The 15,231-nt window shown below is 38.5% G+C and overlaps 2 protein-coding genes across 7 annotated transcripts in view; one reads left to right on the plus strand and one right to left on the minus strand.

The window, feature by feature from the left end:
• Positions 1–11,144, minus strand: part of Setdb2 (SET domain bifurcated histone lysine methyltransferase 2) — a 48,666-nt gene extending 37,522 nt beyond the window's left edge. For 3 of the 4 annotated variants that reach the window (XM_029541605.1, XM_021203252.2, XM_021203251.2), the window contains exons 1-3: positions 10,929–11,144; positions 7,906–8,245; positions 1,910–2,035 (exon numbers count right to left, since the gene is read on the minus strand). In XM_029541605.1, the coding sequence (XP_029397465.1) occupies positions 1,910–2,035; positions 7,906–7,921 (142 nt within the window). In that variant the 5' untranslated portion in view covers positions 7,922–8,245; positions 10,929–11,144. The remainder of the gene's footprint in view (positions 1–1,909; positions 2,036–7,905; positions 8,246–10,928) is intronic. The other variant, XM_029541603.1, reaches the window with a different exon arrangement.
• Positions 11,145–11,386: 242 nt separating this feature from the next.
• The window catches only part of Cab39l (calcium binding protein 39 like), a 94,822-nt gene continuing 90,977 nt past the window's right edge, over positions 11,387–15,231 (plus strand). For 2 of the 3 annotated variants that reach the window (XM_029541749.1, XM_021203592.2), the window contains exon 1: positions 11,387–11,431. The gene's annotated coding sequence lies outside the window, so the exon portion shown is untranslated. Of the gene's footprint in view, positions 11,436–15,231 lie in introns of all 3 variants that reach the window. The other variant, XM_029541750.1, reaches the window with a different exon arrangement.

A 15,231-nucleotide genomic window follows, 5' to 3' on the forward strand; every position in this document is an offset into this window, starting at 1 on the left:
GAACTCAGAAATCCGCCTCCCTCTGTCTCCCAAGTGCTGGGATTAAAGGCGTGCACCACCATGCCCGGCTGGTCCTGACATTAACATGCTGGGGTTTCTCATTGCAACTAGGCTTCATCAACAGCCTCTCATAGGTACCCTTTATGATGCCAAGCCTCAACTTTTTTACATGACCCCTTCAATCCTGGGCTGTCAATTGCAAATGAGGCGGCACTTTCACAAATGCCCCTCCCTGGCCTCTCACAGTTCCAAACCTCACCTGCTCTCCATGAACCCTCAGGCACTCAAAACCAGTACCACCTGGGGGATTCTTACACATTACTAAGTACAGCTGCAGCACAAGGTACAATCTTGGCTATCTCTGGGATACAGTTTCCTTGTGCTTTCAGAACATAATTCCCTTCAGTGATGCTGGTCTCTTCTTAATCACTGCTAATTTCTTAGCTCTAGCTAACCAGCATCATCAATTGTCCCAGTAATCTCCTTCTTGTCTTGATTCTAAGTCAGAGCCACATGACCAAAGCTGCTTTGTTCTGCAGCTTACCGGAGCTGAAACATGGCATCCTATTCTATTACCAGCCTTCTGTTTTCCAACTCCTTCACTGCCTAAACTTGGTTGTCTTGGAACTTGCTCTGTACCAGACTGGCCTTGAACTCAGAGATCTGCTTGCCTCTGTCTCCTGGGATTAAAGGCGTACACCACCATACCTGGTCCTAAGCTTTTCATAGCCACTATTCCTTAAGATCAGGATCAAAAGCTGTGTCTTCCAGCCTCAAGATCTGGATGACAGTTGTGCTCTCCATTTCTGGATTGTAGTTCATTTCAGATTAAAAGTCCAAATAAAAACAATAACCAGGTCTTAATAATGCTTAGATATAACTATCTCTTCTTCAACTTCAAAAGCATACGTTTAGCAGGTGAGATCTTGCCCAAAGGTCACCACTCCTTTAATTCCATTTAATATCCTGAACACAGGATTTAGCTTCATTCCTCGTGTTCATTTACTCTTTGAACCATACATTTGTATTTTTCCTTTATATGCTTGCTACTCCTCATTAAAATGCTCTTATAAGAATGAACTTTAGTAACTATACAGCAGAATTTATACCAGGCTGTTTTGAGACTTCCTTACATTTCTTCACGTTAAGTCAGACTCTTTAGACTATGGCAAAAAAGCAGCTACATTCTTCACCAAAATATCACAAAAACAGTCTGTAGGCCACATGCATAGTCTTCTCCTCTGAAACCTCTTGAGCTGGTCCCCACAGTTCAAAACACACTCAGGAACACTGTCTTTCATGCTTCTATTAATATGGCCCATTAAGCTCCACTTAAAGCATTCCACTGCTTTCCAAAGTCCCAAAATCCTCCAAACAAAAGCATGGTCAGGCCTATCACAGTAATACCCCAGTAAAAACTTCTGTCTTAGTTAGGGTTTCCATTGCTGGGAAAAGACACCGTGACCAAGGCAGCTCTTATAAAGGACAATATTTAATTGGGGCTGGCTTACAGGTTCAAAGGTTCAGTTCATTATCATCATGTCAGGAAGCATAGAAGCATCTAGCCAGACATGGCGCTGGAGGAGCTAAGAGTTCTACATCTTCAACCAAAGGAAGCCAGCAGCAGACTGTCTTCCAGGAAGTTAGGAGGTAGGTCTCAAAGCCTACCCCCCATGTGACATTTCTTCCAACAAGGTCATACCTCCTAATAGTGCCACTCCCTGAGCCAAGCATATACAAACCATCACATATGGGAAAAGCAAGTTTATAATACATAAAGCACATAAAATTCACATTAGGGCCTTAGAAAAGCACTTATTTATTGTTTATAATAAACAACAGTAGCATTATACTGCATTTCCAGTACATAACATTAGTAGGAAGTGTCAGAAGTCTTCATTTTTCATACCTCCATTTGTGGCAGACCCATCCTTTATCTTCTGTTTCAGTGAATGTAGGACATTTTGTGTTTTCTCAAACATTAAGTCAACTTTACCATCATCTTGTAGCTCCATCCAGAAAGTCTTTGCTTCACCTAAGAGTTTAATAAAAATGCACCAATTTCCTTAAGGCATAAGTTACAGAAATAAACTATCATTTCTAAACAACAATTAAGATTCAATTGGTCTAACACTTTCATTGAGGAAAAAAAAAGATATGTTACATATGTTACAAGACAACCTATGTTAAAAAAAAAAGTAAAAAACTTTAATGCCACTTATTTCTTAACTGGAAAAAAGGAAGAATTATTCCAGGTCAGAATCATAGTAGGGCATGTGTATAGATAACATGCATCTTTAGCATTTCCAGGATGCAACCTCTATTATATGTAGAAGTAGGTAATTTCAGAATGAAATATCTCAATGGCCACTGAAATAACCAAATGTCTAACAATATTACAGTGGTTAAGAGTGCATACTACTCATTCAGAGAACCTGAGTTTGAATCCCAGTGCTAATATTAGGCAGTTTACAACTCCAGCTCCAGGGAGATTGGCGATCTGATGCCTCTCGTTTCCACAGAACTGCACTTATGTTTGTTCTCTATATCTCTGTGTGTGTGTGTGTGTGTGTGTGTGTCTTGTCTCCTCCCCCAAATATAGACAAAATAAAATTTAAAGTTTTTATATTAACTTTACTTTTTTTTTTTTTAATACAGAATTTAAACAAATTGAGGGCCATCATTTTTGGTATACAGTAAACTAATATCTTACTTAAAGCTTTTCTAGAAGTTTTTCAAATGGGAAACAAAAGACACCACGAGCTTATATTTAAATCAATAGTATTAGGGAAATGAAATTAAGTAACTTTCCTTTTTACATGAAAGGTTCCATATTAGGGATTTACCCTTATTAGAGGTAGATAATCAAATGGGAAGGATTTAGAAATATTTACAAACTGCTTTTAAAGAAAATAAAGTATATATGTACAATGGATACTATTTAGCCATAAGAGGAAAACTGAAGTGTATTATGTAAAGTAAAGAGAGTCAGAGACAAAAAGATGAGGAGGGCATGTTCAAACTCATGCTGGTTATGAGACAGCTGATCTTATAGAAGCTAAGAACAGAACAGTGGTTAGTCACAGGTAGGGGACAGTGGGAGGGATGAGGAGAGGTTGGTCAGCAGGTACCAAGTTACAGTTAAAAAGGAGTTCTGGTATTCTCCAGTAGAACAGGGTGACTACAGGTTATACACTGTGTTTTTAAAAGCTCTAAGAGGACTTTTTAAAAAATGTTTCCATCAAAATGATATAATAAATATTTGAAAAATAAAATAAAAAACTTATTGGATCCCAGTTTTAAAGAGAAGATATACCCAAATCTGAGCATTATCCAATGTATACCCGCATTCACATATTAGATGTACCTTATAAATAGTTACAATTAAAAATTTAAGAAAAAATTTAGAAAAAAATAAAAACAGCTTTTGTAGCATCATAATTTTCTGGAATCATAGACAATTTTGTCATGGCCTGAGAACAGAGGTAGTGATGCCCAAAGGCACTGTATCAAAATCTACTGGTATGCTTGATTGTGTATCAAGTGGAATGTTACTAGAAATGGCAACATGTTTTCATCGAATTGTTCTGAAAGGAAATACTTGAGACAAAAAGTGAGAGTAGATACTTAGTCTTAGAACTGATTAATAAAGAGACTACGGCAATACAATTTAAGAAAACAGAAGTTTAGGCTATGCTCAGTGAAGCATACTGAACGATAACTGGGAAATGGGTTCAATTCCCAGTATATCACACACAAATTAATAAACTTTTAAGAGAACAAAGCCAATCAAAGAAGACATTGAAATTGTCTACATATATAACAATAGATGTAACTAACCAGCTCACATATATTTGTTTTGGCTTTTAAATACAGGTATTGTTCCTTGAAGCATCCTTATTATACCATACTCACTTTATTCCCAACATCTCTGCCTAGAGACTAAATCAACAAACTAAGGAGGATCATGAGTAACTTTCACTTCACTGTAAATATAAAATCCTGTATAAATTACTGCATTTTAAACAATTGCAGGGTTTTTTTGCTTGTGATCTTTACTTATTTGTGAAATGTGTGAATGTTCAGCTTTAATCTATTATGTGATATGAACAAGTTCTACACTTGACCTTAACTAAAAGACCAAGAGCAATAATAATCTAAAACTGTAAATAGTTGCGTATATTTCAAAAAGTATAAAGAAGATTAATATCACTATGCTAGAAAGCTTGAAAAAGCCTGTCCTAGTTAGGGTTTCTATTACTGCAACAAATCACCATAAACAAAAAGCAAGTCAGGGAGGAAAGGGTTTATTTAGTTTATACTTCCACACTGCTGTTCACCACTGAGGAGGTCAGGACAGGAACTCAAACAAGGATCCTGGATACAGGAGCTGATCCAGAAGCCATGGAGGGGTACTGCTTGCCGACTTGCTTCACTTGGCTTGCTCAGCTTGCTTTCTTACAGAAGCAGCACTTCAGACCAGAAATGGCACCACCCACCATGGGCTGGGCCTTCTCCCATTGATGTCTAATAGAGAAAATGTCTTACAACTGGATCTCATGGGGATTTCCTCAACTGAGGCTCCTTTTTCTCTGCTGACTCTATCTTGTCTCAAGTTGACACACAAAACAAACCAATACAGTCTTTGTAAAGAAAAGAAATACTCAGGAATCATAGTGATCTGATTCTTTCACTAAATTAATTATGAGCTACTCAGTAAGTGCATCAATGCTAACACTATACTGAACCTTCAGGACACAGGGCTGCCTGACAGACAGGCCCCAGATTTGCAGTGAATATGGCTCAACATCATGTAGTAAGTAAACTTAGTTAGGGTTTCCATTACTGCAACAGATCACTATGAGTGATTATGTCTTGGAATTTTTTTTTTTGTTTTGTTTTTTGTTGTTGTGTAACTCAACTGTAGTGTTCTCAAGTGTGAATTTTGTAGATGATTCTATGTTGCAGTGTCAAAATGCTGGACATGTCTGGAGGATCTCTAAGAGATCTCTGAGTCTATAATCAGCAAAATGGTGTAGGGAGAACTTTGAGAATCCTTTAGAGAACATATAAGATCTAACTATTTTTTTGTTTTTTGTTTTTTTGCTTTTTAGAGACAGGGTTTCTCTGTATAGCCCTGGATGTCCAGGAATTCACTTTGTAGACCAGGCTGGCCTCAAACTCAGAAATCCGCCTGCCTCTGCCTCCCGGGTGCTGGGGTTAAAGGCGTGCGCCACCAAGCCCGGCTAGATCTAACTATTTTTAAAGCAATACTCAGCTGGTTTGAGGAGTAGCTCAGCAGTAGAATGTTGGCTTACTAGGTGCAAAGCTTGGATTTTGTCCCCAACATCATATACATACACTAAAAATAACAGCAAGGCACTTGCTTTTACTGTTTGAAGATCCTAACTGATAACACAAAGGCACTGCGTGACGACACAGAACTACTGATGTCTTGTCACAAACCAAGATAATGGCACTGCCCTAAAACTGTCACTCTGATCTTTGCTATCATTTTTACTTAAGAACATCCTTGATGAAGACTGAAGAGCTAGCTCAGTCAGTAAAGTGCCTGCCCTGTAAGCATAAGGACCTCAGTTCAATCTCTAGAATCATGCTCAACAAAAGGTAGGTGTGGTGGTGTACATTTTAATCCAGAGGAGGCAAGATAATGAGAGACTCTGTCATAAAATAAAATAAGATGGGTAGTACTGAAGGAATAATACCCAAGGTTGATCTCTAGTCCCCACGTGAATCCCTCCAACCACGCAAGTAAATTACATCCATTTGTACAGTCATTATAACACAGTGCTGTCTCAGGGGAAAAAAATGCTTGACTAATCAAGGTAAAATGAGAAACTAGTTTTTCTTCAAAATAGAGAATTTTTTTTTAAAAAAAAAAAATCTCAGATAAAATTGTAGCTTTTCAGTTTTAGATATTAAGTATAGATTTTCTTGAAAATGAACAAAGTGACCCTATGACTAATAATAAACTTAAAAGTCACTAGGTGAAAAATTGCAATTTTAGAAACCTTGAATTTACTGTGGCAAGCCTGAAGATTTCTCAATCATTAACCATTCATTAATAGATATTAGTAAAAAATACTATCGAAGGTATTTTTTGTACACTCTATGATGAAAAGTGTATCATTTGGAAGATAGCCACAATTCATGAAACTATTATTTTACAAATGGTCACTAAATAAGGGACATAAAGACTCCTTTAAACTACAAAACATTGTGGCTAGATAGACGGCTCAGTCTGGAAAGTGTCTGCTATACAATCATTAGGACCAAAGTTGAGACCCCCAGCACCATGTCAAAAGTCAGGCATGGCAGTGCGCATCAGTAGTCCAAGTGCTGGGGAAGGTGAGACAGGTGAACCCCTTGAGCTCACTGGCCACTCAGCTCAGGCAAATTTGTGAGCTTAATGGGAAAAATTGTCTCCAAAAAAAAGGGGGGGAGGCGGACAGAAATAGGAAGATACCCATTCCTGATATCTGAAATCTACAAGCTTAGGCATCTGCATACAAATGTGTATATATACCACACACACCAATGTCAGGAACCATTTAGGATAAGCTAAGGCTAGCGGGTGGCCTTCCTGGAGGTGGCCCACTGTTTTCTGCATAATCTTCGACGGGTGAGCTTGATGGCAAGGTTCCAAAGAGACTTCATCTCAGGATTGCTTCTTACAGCTGATATGCTTTTCCTGTCATTATTAAATTAATAAAATGATCCCTGGCCTACACTATTGATTAGATTTCCTGCAAATCAATATAAAGAGGAACTTTCATGGATAAATGCTATTTAGGTGAATTAATGATTCTACAGAATTCTTGATTTGTTCACATAATTTTAGGTAGAAAGTTTTAATAGATGGTCTTAGTTGCTTTACTAGAAAGCTGTAGTAAAGTTAGAATCAAGAATAGAATGTGCCCACTTCTCATAATGGTAAGTAAAGGCTACATAATAAGAAATACAATGAGCTTTTACAATCACACTAAAGAGAGAAATAAAATAGACTTGGGACAGTTTTGTGTTCAAGGAAAACATTTCTATCCAAGGATGAAGCTACAGGTGTGCACTATAAGGCAAAGCCATATAAAAACTGTTACTTTGAACTTTTAATGAGTATATTTTGATGAAACACTACTTTGAACTTAATATCAACATCCTTCTGTAACTCCCATTTTATGTAACATTTTATCTCTGAGGTAATTTTCTAAAGAACTTTTTGTCTAAGAAAGTATAAAAAGGCCAGAGAAAAGAAATAAAGTTGTTGGTTGGACAGTTTGGCTATATGTAGATATATATGTACATGCGTGCATATGTGCGTGCGTGTGTAAGCATGTATGCATGAATACTTACGGAGTAGGTAAGACAGGTGGTTAGGCCCAACAAAAATGTGAATGTATTAATGTATAAATGAAAATGTAAATGTTTGTATGAATGTATATGTTTCTGTGCATTATGTCTGTGAAAAAGATTTTGGTTCTTTTCCTTTTATTCCCCTCTGGTTCACAAAGCGTTAACCAGCCTAGCCAGAGAGGCTTCTCGCTGTTTCTCCAGAGAAAGGAGCTAGGGGTTAATCACCCAAGCCAGCAGTTTTTAACCACAGAATAACAAGAAAGATTTTAGAATTTGTTAGAGGTGTCAGCAAGCATTCAGTCTAGATAGAGAGCCAGACAGCCAGAGAACACCAGTCTTCACGGCTACCTCTACTTCCAACTCCATCCCCACTCACTTCAAACCCTTCTAGGCTGTGCTGGCTCCCTGCATACCAACAGGGTGGGAAGAAGAAAAAGAAATCACAGAGAGTGAAATACACTGAAATTCAGCAATTTAGAATAAATGCATATAAACATTTAAATACAATGTTTAAAAATGAGTTATTTGACCTACCATTTTTTTCTTCCATCTTTCGGTGTTACTTATATAAAATTCTTCAAAATGAAGTTAATCAAAACCACTTTGATTGGAGAATAAGTGGGTTCCAACTGCAGTCTCTATGAAATCTGTAGTTCCCAAAGAGAGTATGTCGTTAGGCCACTTCCTAATAGTCTATTTGAATTTGCAAATAGAAACTGTGCTTGAATAGACTTTCAGAACGACTACTAGTCCAAGAAAAACAGGCACAGCATCTTCATCAAGGCCAGGTTGAAAGCCGGATCAGGATTACTGACAATGTCTTTTTAAAATTAAAGTTCATCCCATGTTTTGGTCCACAAATGCATGAAACACTCTGCAGTGAAAACAAAGGATGGTGCATATTTACAAAGAAAACAACTACATCTTTAAAAATAATATAAAGCATTATGAAAAAAATATACATTAACTGGAAAAAATCTACAGAACATCAAAATTAGGACAAATACAGAAAAGAATCGCTTATAATCCAATTGTCTATATTTAACATGTTAAAACTTGCATTACTAACCAACAAACTATCCATTTTATCTTAATATATCATAGAAACTTTTAAAAATAGGAATAATAATGGTAATTGTCTTATATGTTGTGATGAGGATAAGATTATCACTCTGATATTTGACACATAGGAAGAATTCCATAAACAGCAGCAATTATCCTCTTAGTGTATAATTTTAAAATTTTAGATTTTAGTGTATATGCTTTTTCCATGCTCACAATAATATATATTCTATTTTCTGCCCAATTACTACTATTGTTATATAAGTAAATGGCTACATTTTATACTCTGGACAATAATTCACACATTGAAGGTTTTAATAAATTTTTAAAAAAATTATCATCAGTATAAAGTTTTGTATATTTTTAATTGTTATACATAATGCTTGAATAAACATTTTGTGCATTTTTCTGATATTTCCTTAGGATATATATCTAGTGATGGCAGTAATAAAATTTTTTTGAATTATCAAAGTGTTAGTCAATACACAGTAAATTTTTCTTTCTTTTCCACACCATAAGCTTGAAGAGTGTTAGAAGGCCTTTTTTTGGGGGGGTGGGGTGGGGGGGAAAGCGGGGTTCAAGACAGGGTTTCTCTGTGTAGCCCTAGCTGTCCTGGAACTCACTCTAGATCAGGCTGGCCTTGAACTCAGAAATCCGCCTGCCTCTGCCTCCCAAGTGCTGGGATTAAAGGCTTGCGCCACCTTTGGCCAGCAATGTTAAAGGGCTTCAAAACACTGAATACAATCACGTTTAAAACTAAAAGGGAACTCCCAACAGACTGTGAGGTCTCTATGAGGAAACCAAACAGGAGGAACTGAAGATAATGCCAATCAACATCATAACACAAAAGGATGTCAGGAACTCTCCAAGGAGATGTGAGTTCTGAAATATATGAAGAAGGTTGCATTGTGGATAAGATGTAACAAGCACACTAAACTGCTGGGATTGTGCTTAAGAGAATTAAATATTCTAAAATAAATTTGAATATATTTGATCCTTGTAGGGCTAAAGAAAGGTACAATTCTGAAAAATAACCAATTAAGGATCACGGATATAAAAACAGTTCTTCAAATATACTGATTAGGTGAAAATAACACACCAGACTCATGGGAAAAGCCACTTAGAACCCTAGAAAATCATACTAATAATTTATGGGGAAAATAAAGAAATGAGGTGATAATGACCAAAAATTCCTCAAAACAGGAAAGCACTGTTGTCCACTGGTACCAAGTGGGATACAATTTTTCTTTTTCCTTTTGAGAAAGGCTCGCCTTGAACTGGCTATGACGTTGAGTATAGCCTTAAACTTCTGATCCTTTTGCTTCTACCTCCTAGGTACTGGGATCAATTGCATATGCCACCACACTGGACTTATGAAGTTGTCAGGTTCCAAACCAGGGCTTTGTACAAACAAGGCAAGTATTCTGACTGGGCTATGGTTTCAGCCCAGAATATGCTTGACATATACCACTAACTGTGATATGCTTCAGAACACCAAAACGTTCTTAGAAACTTGAAAATCTGTTAGCCAAAAAGAAGTATGTATCACATTGGCAATGAGACTCACCAGAAATGCAAACTGTTAAAAGGTAAACATAAACCATAAAATTGTACTTCAGCTAGTCAACCTTTGCACTGTAAATTAATACGACAGATATCCAAGAGCCACAAAGAGACATTGCCAAGCTCTCACCAGTGTAGCTTGGAAGCTAATTTACAAAAGAAAAAAAAAATGCCAAAAAAAAAGTTAAGAAAATTTAAAGCTTATCTTCCAAAGACAAGACTAATATTTCACGGTTAGTGTACTTTTTGTTTGTATGTTTTGTATTTTGAGACAACGTTTCTCTGGGTAACCCTGGCTGTCCTGGAACTCAGTCTGGAGAGAGCTCAGAGATCCGCCAGCCTCTGCCCTCTGCCTCCTCAGCTACCACCTCCCAGCTTGTCAGGAGAATTTTATTTAAATTTAGTTCTTTGCCAGTCTCAAACTTTCATCTGGCTAAAAATACAGCCAACTTCATTTAGATCTCAGCTTCCTTTTGACTTAGGGGAAAAAGAAACTAAAAAGACGAAGATACCACTATCTCCTTGGTTCTTTGATAGGCGTGACATTTACGGAGTATAAGTCAGGGGTCAGGCACATTTTTAATTATTCCATGTGTTCCTATGTTAACCCACACAACGACAATGGGAAAACGGCTTCTGATGAAGAATAGAAGCATGTCCTATCTTATGTGGCAGCCTAGTTGAAGAGCTAATGGTCTGTTTACCAAATCTAAGACTAAACGTAAATTAATCCTCCACTTGGGTTTTCTTCACTAACATACAGAGAACCATGTTACTACATGCCAATCATGTGGTCTGTCGATCATATCCCTTTCTGCAGTGACTTTACTGATCTTGGACTGTTGAGTAGTGAGTCAGTCCGTCGCTCCGAAGATACCAACCAACTTCAACTGATAAATAATTTCATTTGTTCATGGCCAGTGTAACCTTACCTGTGGAATGGACCAGTGTCCTGAGATTTATTCTGTGCTCCGCTGTCTACAGCCCATTATAGCCAAGTTACTCAGGAACCACCAGCCACGAAAGTGAGCGCCGCAAGACGGAGGGGGAAACGCGGCTGAGAGCCCCGGCCACCTCCGCTACCAAGACAGCGGGTTGAGGCAGGCTAGCACCTCGCGCGCCCTGCACAGCCCCCACCAGAACCTGCAGTCCCGAGGCACCTTCACCTCAGCGCGGGAGACGCCAGCCCCACCGCATGGAGGCTCCGCCTTCGCTGCGCCAGCTCAGACGCCCATTGGCTGCAGCCACTGCCGCTCAACGCCTCCGGAGCTCCGCGCGGTTTCCGCGGCCCCGCGGCGCAGGGCGGAGCGAGCGACCTCCTGATTGGTCGGCGACTCTCTCGGTTTGTCTCGCGCTGACTGCTTCGGCCAATCGGGCTCTCCGCAGTCAAGAGAGGCGCTTCGCTGGAGTGGTGGCGCAGCGCTTTCCGCCCGCGGTAGGTGCGTGGCTGTGGCGAACCTTTCCCGGCTCTGGAAGTGTGTGTGGCGCTACCAGTTCTGGAAGGAGAGACCTAGGGATGACGGGAGTGTTGGGAGCCACGGGGCGACTTAACTAGCAGGGGATTCTTCTCGGCCGGAGTCTCCTCCCTGGGTTTGGGAGGCAGGCGTGGTGGCGGTGGCGGTGGCCCCGGCTTGGCTTTACTGGTCCTTAGAGGTCTGGCGCAGGCTTTGCTTTCCTGTCTTAGTCCTGATCCGTTGGTTTCCGAGACTTTCTCAGCAGTGTTTGTGGCGCGAAGATTCCCACCACCGACCCCTCATGATGAAAGGAGGCTGGCTGTAGGATTCAACGCGGAAAAGCCAGTCGTGGAAGGGAGAGGGGGTTGTCTCGACCACTGGCCTCCGGGTCGATAGGGAACTTTTCTTTTTTTTGTCAGTTGCCAGGGACCGACTGCTGAGCTGTTGCCCAAAGGTCATCCTTTGGCATAAATGAACAGCAGGTTGTGTGAGAGTAGTTTTATAAATAAGCATGCCGCCAGCATTCATTCAATGGCTTTAAAAAAAAGAGAGAACTAAAATAAAATAAAACGGAGAAACAGGAAGTAAACTAGTGTTTGTCGTGCTCCAAATTCACTTCAGACTAGGTATGTAGCTCAGGCAGACCAGATCCTTCAGCCACAGGAGCGCCACACCCTTGCCCCTGTTTCAAAGGTGCTGAAATTTTTTGTAAATTTCTCTTTATAAGTTTTTAACACTATAAACTTGATTTTAAAAAAATTTGCAAATAAATAAAAAACATCACATCAAAATTAACCAAACCCCAAAACAATACAACTCAAATGAAGACGTCTATGCAATTAAAGTTGACATTTAGAAACGAAATTGTGAACCTTCACACATGTCGAATTTTACACATGTCGAATATGTTTTATGCACCTAGTCAAAACCAATCATACAAGAAAGCCATGACAGTTTGTAAATTTCTGGGTTGTCATGCTATGCTGGCTGGCTTTATGGAGCAGGGTATTATTTAAGGAGGGTGTTTGAGTTTGCTCCAAGGCTGGGAAGAGCAAAACACTGTACGTCTCTCTTTCCAGTTTTCTCTTGGGGAAAAAAAAAAAAAGTAGAAAAGTAGAAAACATTCATTGTTTTTTTATTTGAAAAAAAGCTTCCAGATCTGAAAATCTAGCCTGTTAGAGACAAATATTTTGTGATTAATTTTTTTTAAAAACTTTTTAACAGTTTTGATAAACATAAGAACCTGAGATTTAACTTCAGTATCTTCACTTTAGTTTCTTTCAAGGTTGAATAACTTAAATTATTCAAGGTTAATTGGTGATTCCGCTGAGTCAACAATAAAGGAGGGGGATATTTTGTGACAGAAAGGACCAAACACAAACAGTGCACACACACAAATTGACTTTCTTACTTTACTTTTTAAAGAGGGACTAGTCATACTTGAGTATGAGTTGGTGATCACAGTTTGTATTACTGTTACTGGTCCGTAAACCCACTGATTTAATTTTATTGTTTTCAAAAGAATTAAGAAACAGTTTGGTAAAGGAAAGTGTGTTTATCTCTAGATTAGCTGATAGCAGTGGTGGGAGAAAAGTCTAAATTCCTCCTTGCTGTGCCAGTGGTCTTCTTAATTTGAAGAAAGGTTTGAGATAAAGGTTAGAGCATGTGAAAATTGAGGTGTAAGACAGGTCTTTAAAATGTTAAGCTTTCATTGATTAGATGACTGTCACCCAAAGCTTTGGTCACTTCGACCTTTAGACTTATATTTTTAGTTGCACTGTTTATCCCCATAATGAATTTATATTGATTGAAACCAGAAAGTAAATGGTAAATGTACCAAGTTAAAAATACAGTATACAAATTCAAATTGTCCCCTCAATGATATTTTATATTATCAATTCTTATTAAGGCATCTCTAGCCCTTTAAAAATAATTTTAAAGGGCTGAGAGTCTGGTTCATTGGTAGATCATGTACTGAGCATGCAAGAGAATCCTGTGTTCAATACTCAGCACACTAATTAAAATGTCATGAGAACTCCCATAAATTAGTGTGATTTACATGGTGGGCTATTTGGATTGTTTAGGTTAGAAAAAAAGTTTTAGGAGCATATATTTCATCTACCCTCCCTCCTCTCACAGTGCTTAGGGTCAAGGTCAGGGCCCTGTGCATGCTAGGCTAGGCAAGCACTTTGTCTCTCTTCCTCATCCTAGCTCTATTTGCCTCCAGTCCCTCTAGATACTGGGGATTAAATATAGGGCTTCCTGGGAAGTCTTTGTCTTCCTTGTTGCTTTGTTTACTTTGCCACCTTTACCATGCAGCTCTGCCTTAGGAGCTGATTTAGCTGCCTCATATCATGTTGTTTATATATGCCGCATTCCTAAATGGAAAGATAAAATTTATTTTGCTAGAGGAAAAATATTGGCAAGTGGTAATAGCTGAATTTTGTGCCTTAGTATAATTCAAGTTATTTTTTTATATGGTCACACCAATTCATGTAATATTGCCACTACTTTTTTGCCACTATTCTTGATGTTTCTCTAAGGCTCCTGATTGGGGATAGAGTGGGGTAGATGGGTAGAATTTATCCCTCTCAAATATAATGTGTATAGCCTTTTATTTATCTGTGGACACAAAACTTGGTACTTTTGTGCTGCAGCTAAAAGTACATTCTAACAAGTACATTCTTTGAAAGTAATTGGTGCTGTTACTTAATCCAGGTCTGGTTGCTCCCCAGTGATTCAGGACAGGAAAAAGATTTGGAAAGACAGAAATCAAAGAAGGTGGGAAACTTCCACCTGCAAAGACCAATTAGTGAAGAATTTGAGTGCAGAGCGCTTTCTTTTCTAGAGAGGTAAGGGAGAAGCAAAGGGCAGTAAGTCTTCATGCTGCGTTGGCTCCAACACCCAAAGCCTGTGTTTTGTTTTCTACTGGATTAGCCTTGAGGCACTGATCAACTTTTGTCTTCTAAGGTAAAGAGAAAAAAAAGAAAGAAAAGAAAGAAAGAAAGGAAGAAAGAAAGAAAGAAAGAAAGAAAGAAAGAAAGGAAGGAAAAGAAAAGAAAAAACAAAAAAACAGCCCACATGATTTTTGAGCCAGTTAAGATTATTTTATTTTCAGTCAGAGAATAAGATTAGCAAATCCCTGGTCTATACTGTGATATCATACAAAGACTCTCAGATGTCCTTGAGTTCTGTAAATAATTTTAGGATGCTGGTCTTAAGACCTGAGAAATGGCTCAGTTGGGTAAGGTGACTGCTACTAAGCTCAAGAACCTGTGTTCAATCCCAGGATCCACATGGTGGAAGGAGAGATAACCTTCTATATGCAAAGACAGACACACATACACATTCATCAAAGTTTGTTTGTTTGTTTGTTTTAACTCTGTACCTGTAAAAAGAACTATGTCAAATGCCATAATACCATTTGGATTTTTCTATAAAAAGATATTTAAGATACTTAGTTCATTTTCCCAAGAATAACCAACCTTGCAGTAAATCACTAAGCTGCAAACATCAACCTGAGTGAGTTAGCTCATGCCTATAATCCAAGAGTGAGAGTTAAGAATTCTCTAACCTGGGTTATATAATAAGACTTAAAACAATAAAATTGAAAGAGAAAAAAAAAAAGCTTACGTTCCTGGAGGAAAATAGCAAAATATGACAGTTTGAACCTATTAGGTTGTTGAACCAGTGGAAAATTAATCAAACAGTCTCACTATGTAGCCTAGGCTGGCCGCTTGCTGAGTACTGGCATTATTGATGTGTATCACTGTGTCCTGTG

This window comes from Mus pahari, chromosome 8 (genome assembly GCF_900095145.1).
Source record: "Mus pahari chromosome 8, PAHARI_EIJ_v1.1, whole genome shotgun sequence".
NCBI classification, from domain to species: domain Eukaryota; kingdom Metazoa; phylum Chordata; class Mammalia; order Rodentia; family Muridae; genus Mus; species Mus pahari.